The 15878-nt window shown below is 48.5% G+C and overlaps 1 protein-coding gene across 1 annotated transcript in view; it reads left to right on the forward strand.

Annotated features, from left to right (window-relative positions):
* robo1 (roundabout, axon guidance receptor, homolog 1) overlaps positions 1-15659 on the forward strand; it is a 143073-nt gene extending 127414 nt beyond the window's left edge. Inside the window, exons 19-29 of the mRNA XM_083684844.1 lie at positions 10-52; positions 2629-2783; positions 5150-5548; positions 6629-6748; positions 8174-8318; positions 8665-8898; positions 9078-9637; positions 9755-9931; positions 13051-13335; positions 13645-13853; positions 14387-15659. Coding sequence (XP_083540970.1) covers positions 10-52; positions 2629-2783; positions 5150-5548; positions 6629-6748; positions 8174-8318; positions 8665-8898; positions 9078-9637; positions 9755-9931; positions 13051-13335; positions 13645-13853; positions 14387-14401 — 2342 coding nt within the window. The 3' untranslated portion in view covers positions 14402-15659. The remainder of the gene's footprint in view (positions 1-9; positions 53-2628; positions 2784-5149; positions 5549-6628; positions 6749-8173; positions 8319-8664; positions 8899-9077; positions 9638-9754; positions 9932-13050; positions 13336-13644; positions 13854-14386) is intronic.
* Positions 15660-15878: the final 219 nt, after the last annotated feature.

Consider the following 15878-nt stretch of genomic DNA (forward strand, 5'->3'; position numbering starts at 1 on the left):
GTGACGCAGTGGCTTATCAGAGAGGTGGAGAAGCTGTCAGCAGTGCTGGAAGGTAAGAATTCATGTCTGTATGATATTTCCACAAATATGCTGTATGCCTCTAACGTATTTTGGTAGATATTTCTGCGACAGTTTGGATCAACAATATGGATCATGACATTACACTGCATTGTCTCTGTGTTATTCTCAATCGATCCTCATTAGCCTAGCTCTGTCTAATGATGCTACCAATTACGTGAAAAGTTATTTTCAGCGTTGTAGCTTGTATCTGAGCATTCAGATGGGACAGTTGGGGATAAGAGAGCAGAGAGGGAACAGGTTGGGGACAGGAGGGCATAGAGGTGGTAGAATGTCTGAGAGTGCATGGGAGGAAGAGTGTACCGTTCTCAGGACAACACTAGGGGGAGCACTTTCACTTCTTAAGCCTACAGCACGGTCTATGCCGAGCGGGAGAGGGGAGGTGCAGAAAGCGCTGGAGGATAGAGTAAGGATGGAAGGAAGTGGGGAGGGAACAAAGGATCATCTAGTCTGCCAACACCCCCCATCCTCATCCCAAACGGAGGAGAGGAGCGCCACGTCTGGCCACAAGGCTGTGCCATAGCATCACTCTAAAAACATGCGCACACGTACACACACACACACACACACACACACACACACACACACACACACACACGAAGGGATGAGTGGTAGCTAGCACCCTCTAAACCCTCCATTAGATTGGAGCATCCTAAGGGAAGAGTGGAAAGTCCCAATTCGCCACCCTTTTCCCTGAAGTGTACACTTATGCACTCCCCTTTGCCCAGATCTAAAATAAACCATAGGATCGGTGTACTGCAGGACCATTTACACTCATGTTGGGTTGTGCACAAGTGTACATCTCAGGAAAAAGGCTGGAGAATTGAGATGCATAACTACAGTAGAGCGTTTGACATTAACCTGTGTGTGTGTGTGTGTGTGTGTGTGTGTGTGTGTGTGTGTGTGTGTGTGTGTGTGTCGCAAGTAAAAAGTGGATTAAAGTAAGGATATTGTTAGGATATTGCCCCCTCTTTATTTTTTTCTGTGTGGGCCATTTTTTTTTGCGGCGTACAAAATGCAATTGTTGACGGTGGCAGGAGGGGGTGTGTCTAAAGGGGGTGTGTCTAAAATATGAGTGCTCTTTTCAAGGCCATGTTTTTCAGCGTACATCCTGGCACTTGACCTGCTTATCATCATGAACACGCCTCTATTTACCGCTGCTCCACCCACCTGAGCGCAGACGATCCTAGCCCGACAACGCAATGGTGTTTTCACCTTTTTACCGCAGACACAAATTGCCAATAACCTTGCTTTTGGACATGCGGCTGTTTTTTTTTTTTTGCGCCAGCTGAAAAATAGAGCCCTTTGTGTATGGTTATTTAATCCAGAACGAGTTATGAGTCCGCACAGTCATCTCATTACCATGCTCCGTGTGATCGAGGCGATGGTTACTACATGGGCATTTGGGGCCCTGCTCAAAGACAATGGCCATTCTATATCGCTCCAGAACGCCTTGGGTGATTGAGGAGACATTGTGAGATTGTATTTTGTCTCTACAAGACAAATGTGTTCATTACTCAAAATTGAATCTGGAGACTCAAGGCGGCCGAATAAGTCATTTTGAATAGGAAAGGAAAACAAGACCCATTTCAATAGAACGCAATTGGCGAGGCTGGATTGTTTTATAGCAGTGCTTCAGAGATAAGAGACATCAAGCAGGACGCTGGTGGAGCAGGCGCTGGAGTGTTGCTTCATTCAGATTGCTTCATTTATGAGAAATACAGGGATGTTTAGTCTCGGTGCTTCAAATGGTAAATGTTCACCCCGGGTGTTGTAAAATGTGGGAAAGTGTGGAACCAGCAGTGAACTGGCGCTCTCGAAGAGGAGGAGAGACATAGGAACAAATAGAGAAAGATCAAAAGGTTCCATGAGTATCCTCCTTTGATCACATTTCTGTTTCTGTAGTTCCAGTCCTTTAGTTCTGTGTTTACACCCAACTTGATGATAGAGATGTCCTGTGACTCTGTGAGGATTTACTGGGGGGGGAGCGTTTGTGGTTCAGTGACTAGCTGATGCGGACGTGCATTTCTCCAGCGTTGGGAGTGAATCTTGTCTGGCTCTCTAATCCGAGCGGATAGCTGATACTCACGAGGGGCTCAGTGAGACAGTGTCTTCGGACGGGGCTCAAGTCAAGCGCACACAATCTATTAAGCTGAGTTAAATAGAGAGAGAGAGAGGGAGATGAAAAAAGATGGGAGAGAGAGAGGGAGAGAGAGGGAGAAGGGAGAGGACAATGTGGGTTTGAACCAGAGGATGAAGAAGGCTTGTTCCCTGTTCTTAGCTCAGACCTCTGCGGGGGTAGAGTTTCCCATAAAACAAAAGCCCATTCCGTTGTGCTTTACGATAGGGAACATAGAAACGTTGAACTAAGCAATCTAGTATCGGGTGGATCCTCACTGTGCCACCTAAAACTGTCCCTTTTTTGTTGTTTTGTATCATGTTTCACTGCTATTCATGTCCGTAAAAGTCATGCTATTGTTCCATCGGCCCAGCTATTACTCCATATGTCCTATGTCTTTGTTGACTGTTTATGTGTCTCATTCATTCTAGGCCTGGTTTGCTGAACATTGGGGAATCAGCCACTCAGCCCTGGTTGGCTGACACCTGGCCAAACTCCTGCTCCAATCACAACGACTGTAGCATCAACTGCTGCACGGCAGGCAACGGCAACAGCGACAGCAACCTGGCCACGTACAGCCGCCCAGGTGAGTCAGAGAGGGGGGGGAGGGAGAAGGAAGCACAAAGGAGAAGGGAGAAGCGGGGAGTGGAGAGAGAAACAGAAGGAGAGAGAAAGAGAGAAGGGGGGGGGGGGGCAGAAGGAACAACTTTCCTCTCAGCTGCATGTATACAGTTAAAAAAGCAAAAAAAATAAAGCAGAGTCAAAAAGAAACACAAATAATTATCAGAGGAACGCGCAGATCTGTACTGCAGAATGCAAAGAGAGAGAGAGAGGGGGTGGGGGTGAGAGAGAGAGAGAGAGAGAGAGAGAGGGTGAAAGAGATAGACATCCCCATATCTGGGTTAGCTCCCCTGAGAGCTTTCTCTTAACTCTTTTTTTTCACTAGGTCTCTCGAAAGAAAAGCCTTCTTCAGGAACATTACAGTAGGCTTAGGAGTGCGCGTGTGCTTGTGTGTTTGATTTATTTGAGGTTAAAGCGGGGCTGTTTTAGGCAGGAAATAAAAGGAGCACACTGGAAGGGGCTTATGGGTTTACTCCACTGCTAATCGAATTGCTCTGCTGATTTCCATATTGTTGTTATAGCCCGTAATGTAATTTCCCCTAAGTGCTCAGTTATTTAAGAAATGTGGAGCAGGCGTGGAGGTCAGGGCAGGACTGCAGACTGGCCAGCTCAGGAGAGAGAGATGGAGAGAGAGAGAGAGAGAGAAAGAGAGAGAGAGAGAGAGAGAGAGAGAGAGGGTACCTGGAAGAGCGAAGAGGAAGAGAGGGAAGGAAGGGGGGGGAGGGAAGGGAAAAGAGCGATGGGGAATGATAAGTAGGCGTACGCAGAGATGAATGGACAGAGTGAGAGAAAGTGAGTGGGGGTAAGGTAAAGAGAGCAGAAGAGATGGACAGTAACAGAGGGAGGGAGAGAGTTATGGTACACCTCCAGGTGGCCTTTTAGTTTAGTCAGCAGTCGTTTTCATAAACAAAAGGGAAGGACTTTGGCTCTGAGGAGAGATGGCAGGCCTCTCTCACACACACACACACACACACACTCATAAGTGCTCACACTTTTGTACACAGATAGAGCCAATTGCTGGCAGAGAGGAAAGAGAAAGGACTTGGTACAGGGTTGGGTGCCTTTGTAAATGCAAAATAATTCTTTTGAGTTGCAGAGCTTGATAGATACAGCATTGTTACCTACCTACCCACTCACTCACTAAGGCTTTTGGCTCCAAGCGTCTCCCTAAAGAGGCTTACACACTCCTATTGTAGTGCCCTGTACAAGTGCTGTAATACCACAGGGTTAAGCATCTTACTCAAGGGCAAACAGTGTACATCCATCAAATACATGGCCAGTTTCCCAAGTTACCCATCTCAATCGAAATAGTCACACCTAATCTGACTTGTTATTCTGTGGTGTTTAATTTCTCACTAACATTGGCTCTCGTGACATGGTGTGAGTTGTTTGAAAAGGGATAACATTTTAATATAAGTCCTCTCTCACTGCATGACGCCCACACAGTGTAAGATGTTAAGGAGCTCGCCTGGTGCTAGCTGTGTGTGTGTGTGTGTGTGTGTGTATGCATGTCTGCGTGTGTGTGTGCGTGTGCCAATACAATAAACCCTGTGAACAATAACAGGATCAGCAATAGGGGGGTTAATGTCCCCCTTGATCTCACACATAGAGGCCCTTCCTTTCTCCCATTTCCCTTTGAAGTGCTCAGCTACCCTACCCCCCCCCCCCCCCCCCCCCCCCCCCCCCCGCTTCTGGGAAAGTCGAGGCATGCGGCAGGGGCTGGTGCGAGGAGCTGCACCTATCCCCATCCTTGGTATTTACCGCAAGGCTGGCTTTGAATGGAGGATTTGAATATTTTATGAGCCAGGGAAAATTGGATGAGTCAGTGGAGCCGCGCTTTTCCTGCGCCTCTCTTTGCAGGCTTTTGATGCAGACGTGTTTCACTGTCCCTCTCAATGAGTCGAGGCAGCCCCGCGTCTGATGGAAAGATAATGGAGACAAGACTCCCACATTGAGGGTTGGGGGGGGGGGGGGGGGGGGCCTGCGGTGAGAAATTACCGAGACCGAATGACCAAGACAGAAAGAAGCAGCGAGGTGTCCAGACAGCGACTTTACAGTCACCCGAACCAGATAATCATATTTGGAGATCAGAGCTTTCTCTCCCCAAAAAAAAAATACATACCTGTCTAACGGGCATAGTGATCTTTTGAACAGTACAAATGTCTCAAGCTGATTTAATCATGTCTTGTGTTATGTTGAAAGGTTCCTCTTTTCAGCTTTCTTCTTGCCTACCACATTGGCACATCTTTTGTTCCTTCCATGCCCCTGGCACCCCATGCGCCAACAGCTAGCGCCTGGTCTTTTACTAAACCGCCTCCTCATGTTGTCTAGCCGACTGCATCGCCAACTACAGCAACCAGATGGAGAACAAGCAGACCAACCTGATGGTGCCAGAGTCGGGCGTGTATGGCGACGTGGACCTCTCCAACAAGATCAATGAGATGAAGACCTTCAACAGCCCCAACCTGAAGGACGGACGCTTCGTTGGGCCCGGGGGTCAGCCCACACCCTACGCCACCACCCAGCTCATCCACTCCTCCATCCTGGGCAACATCAACACAGACAGAGGGGGTGGAGGAGGAGGAGGAGGAGGAGGAGGAGGAGGAGGAGGAAGTGGGGAGCTCAATGAGAAACATTGCTGGAAGCCCACCCCAGCACAGCAGCAGAAGCAACAGGAAGTGAGCTCACAGCTCCAGTATAACATCATGGAGCAGAACAAGCTGAACAAGGGTGAGTGTGTGGGAGGGGAGCAGATGGCGAAGGGTTAAGTGGTCGAATCAAAGCTATCGTCCTCCAGTTTCCCTCTCTATCCTTCCTTCCCTCCCTGTTTTGGGCCCTGTTCCCTCCCTGTTTTGGGCCCTGTTCCCTCCCTGTTTTGGGCCCTGTTCCCTCCCTGGTTTGGGCCCTGTTCCCTCCCTGGTTTGGGCCCTGTTCTCTCCTTGTTTTGGGCCCTGTTCTCTCCCTGTTTTGGGCCCTGTTCTCTCCCTGTTTTGGGCCCTGTTCTCTCCCTGTTTTGGGCCCTGTTCTCTCCCTGTTTTGGGCCCTCTCCGGGACATCATACTGAACTGAAGAAAGTTCCTGTTTCACTGATTCTTCGCTGCCTCGCCCCCATTCAGTCATATCAGCATAGAGCATCATCACTCTTTCTCTTATTGTCTGCAGTGCATTTACGTAACTCCTTCTCTCTCTGTCTCTTTCTGTGCATTCATATTGTACATACTTCCTGGTCTAAGTTTTGGGTCAGGTTTGAGTTTGTGTCTTTTTTGTTTTTATTTATCTGGGTTCTTCTTCTGTGGTGAAGACTGCAGCTACATGTCCAAAGGTTTTCCTGGGGTATCAGGTGTCTAAAGGAGAGATAATGATTGCTGATAAAGTGACATACTCTGAACGAAACTGTCATCACCTTTGTCTCACCTGCACAAAAGAGACACACAAAAGTGCACGTTCAAGATCAAAAGCATGCAGCATGAAAAAAACAACAACTCTTGCATGCATTCTGCACGCTTTCACAATCATATTAGAAATGCTTATTGTATCGCTGGTCAGCGTCAAAGAGATTTTTCAATCATTTCAATTCAGCCCATAGTTCAGTCTCTCTTTCTTCATCCTCCCCTCCTTCTTTCTCCTTCATCACAAGCTGCCACATGTACTTTCATTAAGAACAAATTAAGTGTGGAGAGAAACCCTGTGTTCTCCATGGGCAGACTAAGCTAACTATCCTCCTTGTGTGTGTGCGTGTGTGTGTGTGTGTGTGTGTGTGTGTGTGTGTGTGTGTGTGTGTGTGTGTGTGTGTGTGTGCGTGTCCATCAGACCACTACAGAGGAGGGGACAGCCCTATGCCCACTACCATTCCCTACAACCAGACTCACGAGGGTCACACCACTGGGGGCTCCTACAACAGCTCTGACCGTGGCAGCAGCAGTACCTCCGGTGAGAGGGGGGGGGGGACCAGAGGCTGCTGGGGGACGGGGGCAGGTGGGGGGCAGGAGTTATCGAATCAACATTAATCCAACAAGTTAATGTGTACCATCCCCTAGAGCACTGTTTTATAGTTTACTATTCATGTTAAGTGAATTACTCCAGTATTTTCTATTTTCCATACCTCATTATTATTGCTGTGAAACGCTTAATCACATTCACCCCGAAGCTCCATTTCTAAAATCCTAGTTGTTTCTTCAAAAGCAATAAATCACTGTGAGACTCTAATAATGCATGATGCTCTAAAATGGTAATTTGATTAATGTCTATGTCAAGTCTTCAAGAGAAATAAGCAAAGGAGATGCCTACAGAAAGTGGAAAAAAATCGCTTAACATAAAGAATGAGAATAAGAGCCTAACAACAATGCCTCTGAACAAAGACATGAGAAACATCTCAGGCATTTGTTTGTGTACATGTTGATGTCGATGTCGACGTTTCTCCGAGCACAGTGCATTCCAATAGGCTGTTAAAAGAAAATGAAAGAGGGTGATTTAATTTGTTTGTTTTTTAAGTATATTTAACTGAGGGAGATTTTTCCGGTTTTTATGTTGTAGTTTTTTGTTATTTTTATCTTTTGGGCATTCAATATTTTTTGGCGTTTAATAGTCTCTCGCCATTTCAATTGGTTCTTCCCTCTTGCTCCGTTTGTTGTGAAACCACTAATTACCATCACCTTCATTCTGGGAGGATCTTTCCCCTCTGAGCTCCAGTGTTTGTTTCTGGACAAGGACAAATTATCCATATTCCAGACGGCATGCAACACTGCCAGCGTAATGCAGAGGATCCATTCTGATATTGTATTTGAAGTTCAAGTCATTAACCATGATCCTTCAGTGCTCACAGAGCTCACAGCTCATTGGCTCACACTTCTAATGCTTCGGTGTTAATTGGCCTTTGATGCGTTTTTTTTCTTCTTTTTTTTTGTTCTTTTTTTTTTTAACCTTTTCTCTTGGCAATGGGTTACATTACAGTTGACACATGGCTGTGTTTTTGATGGCATTCTTGCTATTAATTACATATTGAGAGGTAATGTGCTAGTGCATTTTCGCTGCATACATTAAGAGGGGGCTTCCATTAGCCGCGGTGCTCTCATGGGTAAAATAATCATTTTTTATCTGTGTCAACCAAGAGCCAAAATTAGCTCTGTTTGTTAATACATTTTTATCTGCTGTCTATTTATTAATTCATCTGCCAATTTCATGGGCATCAATAATGAAGATGGTTGAGACACAGAGAGAATGTGAGAGTGGGGGGTGCTTACTTGTGTGTATGAGTGTGCGTGTGTGTGTGTGTGTGTGTGTGTGTGTGTGTGTGTGTGTGTGTGTGTGTGTGTGTGCCTCTGTGATTGAAGGAGTTCTTTGTTCATTTCTGAGCAGGGAGTCAAGGTCAGAAGAAGGGAGTGCGCACCCCCAAACTACCCAAACAGAGCACAATGAATTGGGCTGACCTGCTGCCCCCTCCCCCTGCAAACCCACCTCCCTGCCGGAACACAGAGGAGTACTCCTTATCCATGGATGAGAGGTGGGACATGTCCTCACACACACACACACACACACACACACACATGCCCACGCCCACACACACACACACACACACACACACACACACACACACACACACACACACACACACACACACACACACAGTTATACTCCCTGCCACTCTGTATTCCTTTCATACATTAAAAAGACTGTCAGATCTGCCCCAATGTTTTTTTTCCTATTACGTATCAATGCAAGGTACATGTCAAACCTTGATAGAAGGCCAACATGAATATGTAGCAGTGTATCACGCTGTCTCCGCTAGAAATGTCTCCTGCTCTAGTGACTGACATGAAGCGAACACGCCTGTTCCTGTGTGTTGACAGCTATGACCCAGACATGCAGTGCCCCATGCCCCCCTCTCGGATGTACCTGCAGCCAGACGAGCTGGAGGAGGAGGAGGAGGAGATGGAGAGGGGTCCCACTCCCCCCATACGAGGGGCAGCCTCGTCCCCCGCCGCCGTGTCCTACAGTCACCAGTCCACAGCCACGCTCACGCCCTCTCCTCAGGAGGAGCTGCAGCCCATGCTGCAGGACACCGCCGACAGCCACGAGCGCAGGTAGCTACCGGACTGGGCTAATCGTCCAAAAATAGGGTTATTTGCCTTGTCCTTGTAAGGGGAACCCTTTGAAAACCCTTTATGATGCTTGTAAGAATAAGCAAAGACCACAACAACGTGTGATAAGTGGATTTCCCATGTTTACCATATAGGAACACTATGTCTCTTGCTTGTTTTAGACGGCATGCTGTGAGCAGCCCCCCGCCACCTCCCCGTCCCCTCTCCCCCACACACACGTACGGCTACATCTCCAGCCCCCTGGGCCTGGACACAGACGGCATGGAGGAGGAGGAGGAGGAGGAGATGCTGGAGGAGGAAGAGGAGGAGGAGGAGGAGGACGGCGGCGACGAGACAGACGCGGAGGTGGCCAAGGTGCACCGCCATCACCAACGCCGCCACCACCCCCACCCCCACGCTCACCCTCACCCCCACCCTCATCCACACGCCGGCCACCAGATGCACCCGCGGAGGCTGCTGTTGCGGGGGCTGGAGCAGACGCCGGCCTCCAGCGTGGGGGACCTGGAGAGCTCCGTCACGGGCTCCATGATCAACGGCTGGGGCTCGGCCTCCGAGGAGGACAACGCGTCGTCGGGCCGCTCCAGCGCCGTCAGCTCCTCCGACGGATCCTTCTTCACGGACGCCGACTTCGCCCAGGCCGTGGCGGCCGCCGCAGAGTACGCGGGCCTGAAGGTGGCCAAGTACCCCCCCCCCACGCAAGGCCAGGACGGAGGACCGGGAGGTATGAACAACACATGACAGAGACAATTCTAGAAATCCCTTTGACAGTGGCAAAAACCAAAAAAAAATAATGTTTTCCATGCCTTAATGAATGTATCTTTTTTTTGACTACCTTCAGCACGAAAGTACCAAATGACCCCGTCAGGCCACCGTCCGGGCAGCCCCCTATCCACAGACAGTAACATGAGCACGGCGGTGGTGGACATGCAGAAGAGGCCTCCTAAGAAGCAGAAACAACACCCAGCAAGCCAGCCAGGCCACCCAGGCAACCAGCGACGCGACACATACCCTGAAGGTACAGTACAGTGGCTAACCACTTAATTTGTGCTTGTAGCGGCCATGTTGTACAGTACCTTGGTCCAGGTCTATTCTACTCCCTTTACTGCTGTAAAGGCTCACTGTCCAGCCCCGCCCATGTGGAAGGGCCAACTGTGTGGCATGGTGCCTGTGATGCAGTGTTCGTGAGTGAGTGAGTGAGTGAGTGTGTGTGTGTGTGTGTGTGTGTGCGCATGTGTGTTATAAGTCAGAGCTTTAATCATCTTCCCAAGTGTGTGGGGGTGTGTGTGTGTGTGGCATCACTTCCAATCTGCGGCGTTGCTGAGCAGACTGGAGTAGTGGTGGGCTGGTGTGTGTGTGTGTGTGTGTGTGTGTGTGTGTGGGGGGGCTGTCTCTTGGGAGCTTCTGTCCAGCCTGCTCTGCTGACACTGGGATGTCTTCCCACTCCAGCCGCTAATGAAATTGCCCCCAGGTGCTCTGGCACTTATTGAAGTGCCACCCTCCGCTCTCCAGGAGCCAAGCATAAACAAAGCAGGGGCTAAATACAGAGCAGCCATGCACAGCAGGGAATACTGCAGGTTTATCCTGGTTACAGTCGTGCGGGATGGAATAGTTATTTGTGTATTTATTTATTTAGTCTTATTTTGTGTGCTGTGTGATTCATAGGTAGTAGTTTTAGTTCCATTTTTCGCTATGATGAGTTATTAGAAAGGTCATTGTATTTGTGTGTGTGTGTGTGTGTGTGTGTGTGTGTGTGTGTGTGTAACCCTGAAGCTGGCTCTCCTCTTAGTGTCAGGTGTCCTTGTGTGTTGGAAGCACTTGACAGGGAGATTTAATATCCAGCACACTCCGAGCCAGACCAGCTATATCACTGCAGCAAATCCTACCCCCCCTCCACTCCCACTCCACCCTGCCTTCCACCCCATCCTCTGCCCCTCCCTTTGAAGTAATCTCTCCATCCCTACTCTCCTCCGGCTCCCTCCTCCCTCGCTCCTCTCTTTGTTCCGTGTGTGTGTGTGTGTGTGTGTGTGTGTGTGTGTGTGTGTGTGTGTGTGTGTGTGTGTGTGTGTGTGTGTGTGAGGAGACAGACTGACAGCTCTCCAGTGCTGTCTGTCTATCGGTCCACCTGCTGATTGCGTTTGATCTGAATGGATTGTTTTTCATTTGGACGTTATTGCTTGCCTTCCCCCTGCCCCCCTATTTTTGGTCGGGGGGCTCAGGGAGGACCTGGGAGGTGATTGTAGGGTTCCATAGGGAGTGACGCTGTGGAGGGGGTGCCTTTTAGGGTGTAAATCTTTGACAATGTCCATCTACCCCCCCCCCACCCCCCCCCCTCCACACACACACACACACAGACACACACACACACACACACATGCACACACACAATACCCCCCCCCCCCCCACAGAGCAATTTCACACCCTATTTATTTATCTGTGTATTTCTATGATGATTTCCCCCCTGCGAGCTGTGTGGCCCCCCGCTGTCAGGCTCGTTAGAGGTCAGACTGTGACCAGCAATCCACCCAGGACCACCATAAATACCCATAAATACCAGCGGTTAGGAGGGCAATAAAATGCCAGAGGGACAAGTGGACCAGCAGGCCCTCACTCTCCCCTCCCCCTCCCCTATTTAACCCACTCATTTTGTTCTTGTTTGCTCAGTGGATATGGAGACCCCCCCCCCACCACACAAGGGTCGGTTTAATGCCTGCTTCAATCCCCACTCTGAAGTTAACCCTTTCTCCACTCCCTTCTGGATAAAATTATATTTTTCTTTCAAAAGACAGATCATCATTCTGTGGTCCCAACTAACTAAGCCATTGACGCCGCCTTTATGTCCTCTACAGATAGACCAGACCTGCTCTCTAAACCTGGGCTCCTTCCTCACCTACGTCTCCTCATAAATCTGCCTGGCTTTCCACTCCTCCCCTGTAGTGGGCTATAGCTCACAGACAGTGGCATTGATCGGCCCTGACTAAAGCAGGAGGCAGGGGAGATATTAAAAAACTGCAGACGCCTCTCTCTCCGCCGTATGATATCGACTGGCCCATTGTGTATTCAGTAGGTGTGTGTGTGTGTGTGTGTCTTTGTGTGTGTCTTTGTGTGTGTACGGGGTGTAGGATAATCAGGAAAGTGTATTAAACCTTCCTGTTTCCGCCAAAGCGACAGAGCAAAGACATCACTGCCTTGATGATCATCATCCCTTTAGCCCTCTGTGTGTGTGTGTGTGTGTGTGTGTGTGTGTGTAAGATAGTGAATCCGGTGTGTGATTCTCCTCTCAGTGTACCTAGCGTCACAGCCGTGTTCGAGATGTCTACGGCGGGCAGTATTCGGATGCTAGGCGTTAGTGCTATGTTTAGTGTGGATGATGACCCAGACTCGCCGACGATGCCTTCTTCCCTCAACTATTCGCTGATTAGTGGATGAAAAGCCATCGATCGCGGGCGCTGGCGGGCCGAGCGTGTTGTTTTGTTTGGATGGCTGTTTGGATGGCTGTTTGGATGGCTGTGCGTGTGTGGAGGTGTGAGCACTCAGGCGGCCAGAGACTCATATGAATAATGGCTGAAGGACAGGCGGCATTGATTCATCCACACGGGAAGTGGAGCGGGTCAGAGAGACAGCTGCTGACCGTCACGCTCTCCCCTCCCCTCCCCTCCTCTCTCTCTCTCTCTCTCTCTCTCTCCCCCCTCACACTTTTCACTTCTCTCACCCCTCTCTTTTTCCTTTCTCTCTCTCCCCCTGCTTCTTCTCTCTCTTTCCCTTCTCGACTCTCCCCTTTTTCTCTCTCCTCTCCCTCCTCTCTCTCCTCTGCCTCCACTCCTCTCTCCCCATTCTCACATGCTCTCCTGCTCCTCCCCTCTATCGCCCCTCCCTGTCTCCTCTGCCCCCTCCTCTTAGTCATGTGTGTACGGTACTGAGTGGGTGTGAGTGTGTGTGTGTACTCATGGTGCAGCTGTCTATGTGTGTGTGTGTCACCTTCCAGGTGCTAGACGACAGAGTGAGAGTTCATGCCTATCAGCTGGTGGTTAGAGCCCAGATATACACACACATATGCATAATCTCCTCTGGGTCAGGCAATGGTTATGATATGAGTAACTACTAACTTACAACCCTCTTCCTGTGTTTATCTTCCAGATCTGCCCCCTCCTCCTATCCCCCCTCCAGCAGGGCTCAAGTCCCCCACACACCCCTCCAAGGCCCCCCTGGAGGGCCGGGGGATGATGTCCCCCAAGGCGGGGGGAGGCGAGGGCAGGGACAGGAGAGGAGGCTCAGGAGGGTACCGGCCACGGGAGGGCTCGGACCCCCGCACCAGCTCCTCTGAGCGCCGCGAGGCTCAGGACAGACAGAAGACCCCCCGCGGCGGAGGGAAAGGGAGCAAGCAAGAGGGCAGCGCTGGGAGCAAGGCACGCCAGCACCCAGGTACAGTACAGCTGAGGGAAATGGAGCCAGCAGAGGTTTAATCTAGAAAAGTATTTTTATTCGGTTTTGTTTTTGTTCTGGACTGTACATCTACCACACTGAATCCTTATATATATACGTATATATATACGTAGTGTTCTGGACCGTGTGAACAGCTACAGTATACAGGCGGAGTCTTCCAGTATGAAATGCAGCAGTTACAGTACAGTATGACCGCAACTCGACCCGATTTGCAGGGTTGTCATTGCACGTGCCACAGTCAAATGTAAACATTTACTCAGGGTCTAGTCTCTCTCTATCCTTCACCAGGCCCAGAGGACATCCTACCCTACAGCCGCCCCTCCTTCCCCACAGTCCACAGTCCCCGTGACCGGGACCCCAGCTCCTCCAGCTCCATGTCCTCCCGGGGCTCAGGGGGCAGGCGGAGAGGAGAAGGCGGGCCGGGCGGCCGCAGGAACCCTGCAGACATGGGCCTCAACCCCATGGGGGCCTTCCAGCACGGAGAGGATGACCTAGAGGTTAGACCTTACTGTACTACACTACTGTACAGAGGAGGCTGGTTGGAGGTAGACATCGGAGGACGGGCTCATTGTAATACACGGAATGGAATAGGGAATGGTGTCTAACACACAAAGAAACGTTTGATACCATTCCGTATACCATTCTGTGCATTACAATGAGCCCGTCCTCTGATTTCTGCCTCCACCAGCCTCCCTTGACCTACTACCTAACAGTATCTCACTCATACTCTAATCACAACCCTAACCCTAACCCTAACCCTAACACTAACCCTAACCCTAACCCAACCCAGCTGAGCTCCAATGCTGGTTTGGTTATACCTCCACCATAGTTACTGTAACTGTGCTGGAAAGGACAAAGTGAAAAGAAAATATTATGATCTGAGACAGAAGAGTATGGTTTGGGTCGGCCCTGTTGTTTTTTCGAAGCCCCTAAATCGCTGCAGATTTGGTATTGGCAGTTTATTTCAAATTGACTTTGATCACATAGAAATGCTGGCTGAAATGTCTTGTATTGTTTCTCTGTTCCCCAGATGGCAGAGAGCTGAAGGCTAGACAGGAAGAACAGGAAGTTGCTGTCAAGAATATTTCCGAATAGAGGAGCACTGTGGTTTCTCTGCTGATTTTTAGATATCTCAGTATCCCGCCATCATGTTTGCTGACAAAAATTACTGTACATCAATAGTGTTCCTTTTACATTAAGAAAACAGACCAATTGTTTTTTTTTTCTAATTTATCATTTTCTATGTCCATTTATTAAGAAGAAGAAAAAAATGACAGAGGATTAAAGGAATGGTGCATTCGAAGCAAAAAGACGCAGTAGTATGTTATGTTTTATTCCGATGCAATATGGGGTAACAGTGTACCCCAGTTATTGACACGACTTGGCTCGCCCCGGCGAGAACTGTGGAGAGCCCTTACAGTCAGCCGTTTCTGTAATGAGATGTGCTACAAGCAGAGAGGGGTGGACTGTCTTGTAAATATATGTGTATAAACATAATGTCCTTTTGTTTATTCACCCATTGTGGTACTTCAAATTTGTCTCTTTCATTTTATTTTGCGAATTATAATTTTATTATGCCAGTAAATATAATTATTTTATCGTTTCCATCCATGTTGTAAATTGCTATTTTATTTAGCCGCCCCTAGAAAAGTGCCACTTTGGGATATTTTTTTTTTTTTTTTTTTGTAATGCACTGTTATATTTTTTTGTTGTCGTCAATGTTTGTTATTTGTTTTACTTTGGTTTTAAAAGCACAATCACTAAACTTTATTTTAAACCATTTTATCTATTAACCTTTTTGTCTTACTGGAGGAAAACAGGTATGACAAAAGAGTCTTGTTGATCCTGATGATGATGATGATGATGATGATGATGATGACGATGTAGGTATGGGTGATAAGCTGTTTAACGATGGGCGTGTTTGAAAAGGAGACTCCCTGTGTTGCGATTGGCTCCATCTCAGATTCTGATGCTAGCTGAAGTGACGACTTCCAAAACAAAGTACCGTTAATGTGGGTCATGGCAGCAATGTTAATTACTTTTTTTTGAATTGACCGTACAGTTCCAGCCATTGCACATTAATTCAAGTTGTTACATTGTCTACTAATGCACTTAAAAGGAATGTAACATACAAACGAAATGGGCATCAGCTTGTGAATCTGGGAAGGCCATGATTGGACAAGGAGAGTCTCTTTTCCAGGAAAGAGATGGGCAGTGGATCCCAACTCTAAGGAGCGAAGGTGCTGTTGTTTATTCATAGGACATCTGCAAACATTTGTTTCGTAAAGCAAAAAAAGGCAAAAGAACACAAAAAAATGATGAATAAAAATGTTCAAACTACTAGGGCTCCCTCCGTGTTTTTTTTTTCCTGATTTCAGATGGGTATTAAAGTAACTGGGTTGTTACAGAAGCTCTGCTCTCAACACTTAAAGATCAAAGTAACAATAAAGGCCAGAGCTCTGAAGTGTGTGAGAGGTTGTAAACTGTACAATGAAAGGCTTCCTCTCAACAGTGTAGTGATA

Source organism: Argentina silus (assembly GCF_951799395.1).
Source record: "Argentina silus genome assembly, chromosome: 14".
Classification (NCBI taxonomy): Eukaryota; Metazoa; Chordata; class Actinopteri; order Argentiniformes; family Argentinidae; genus Argentina; species Argentina silus.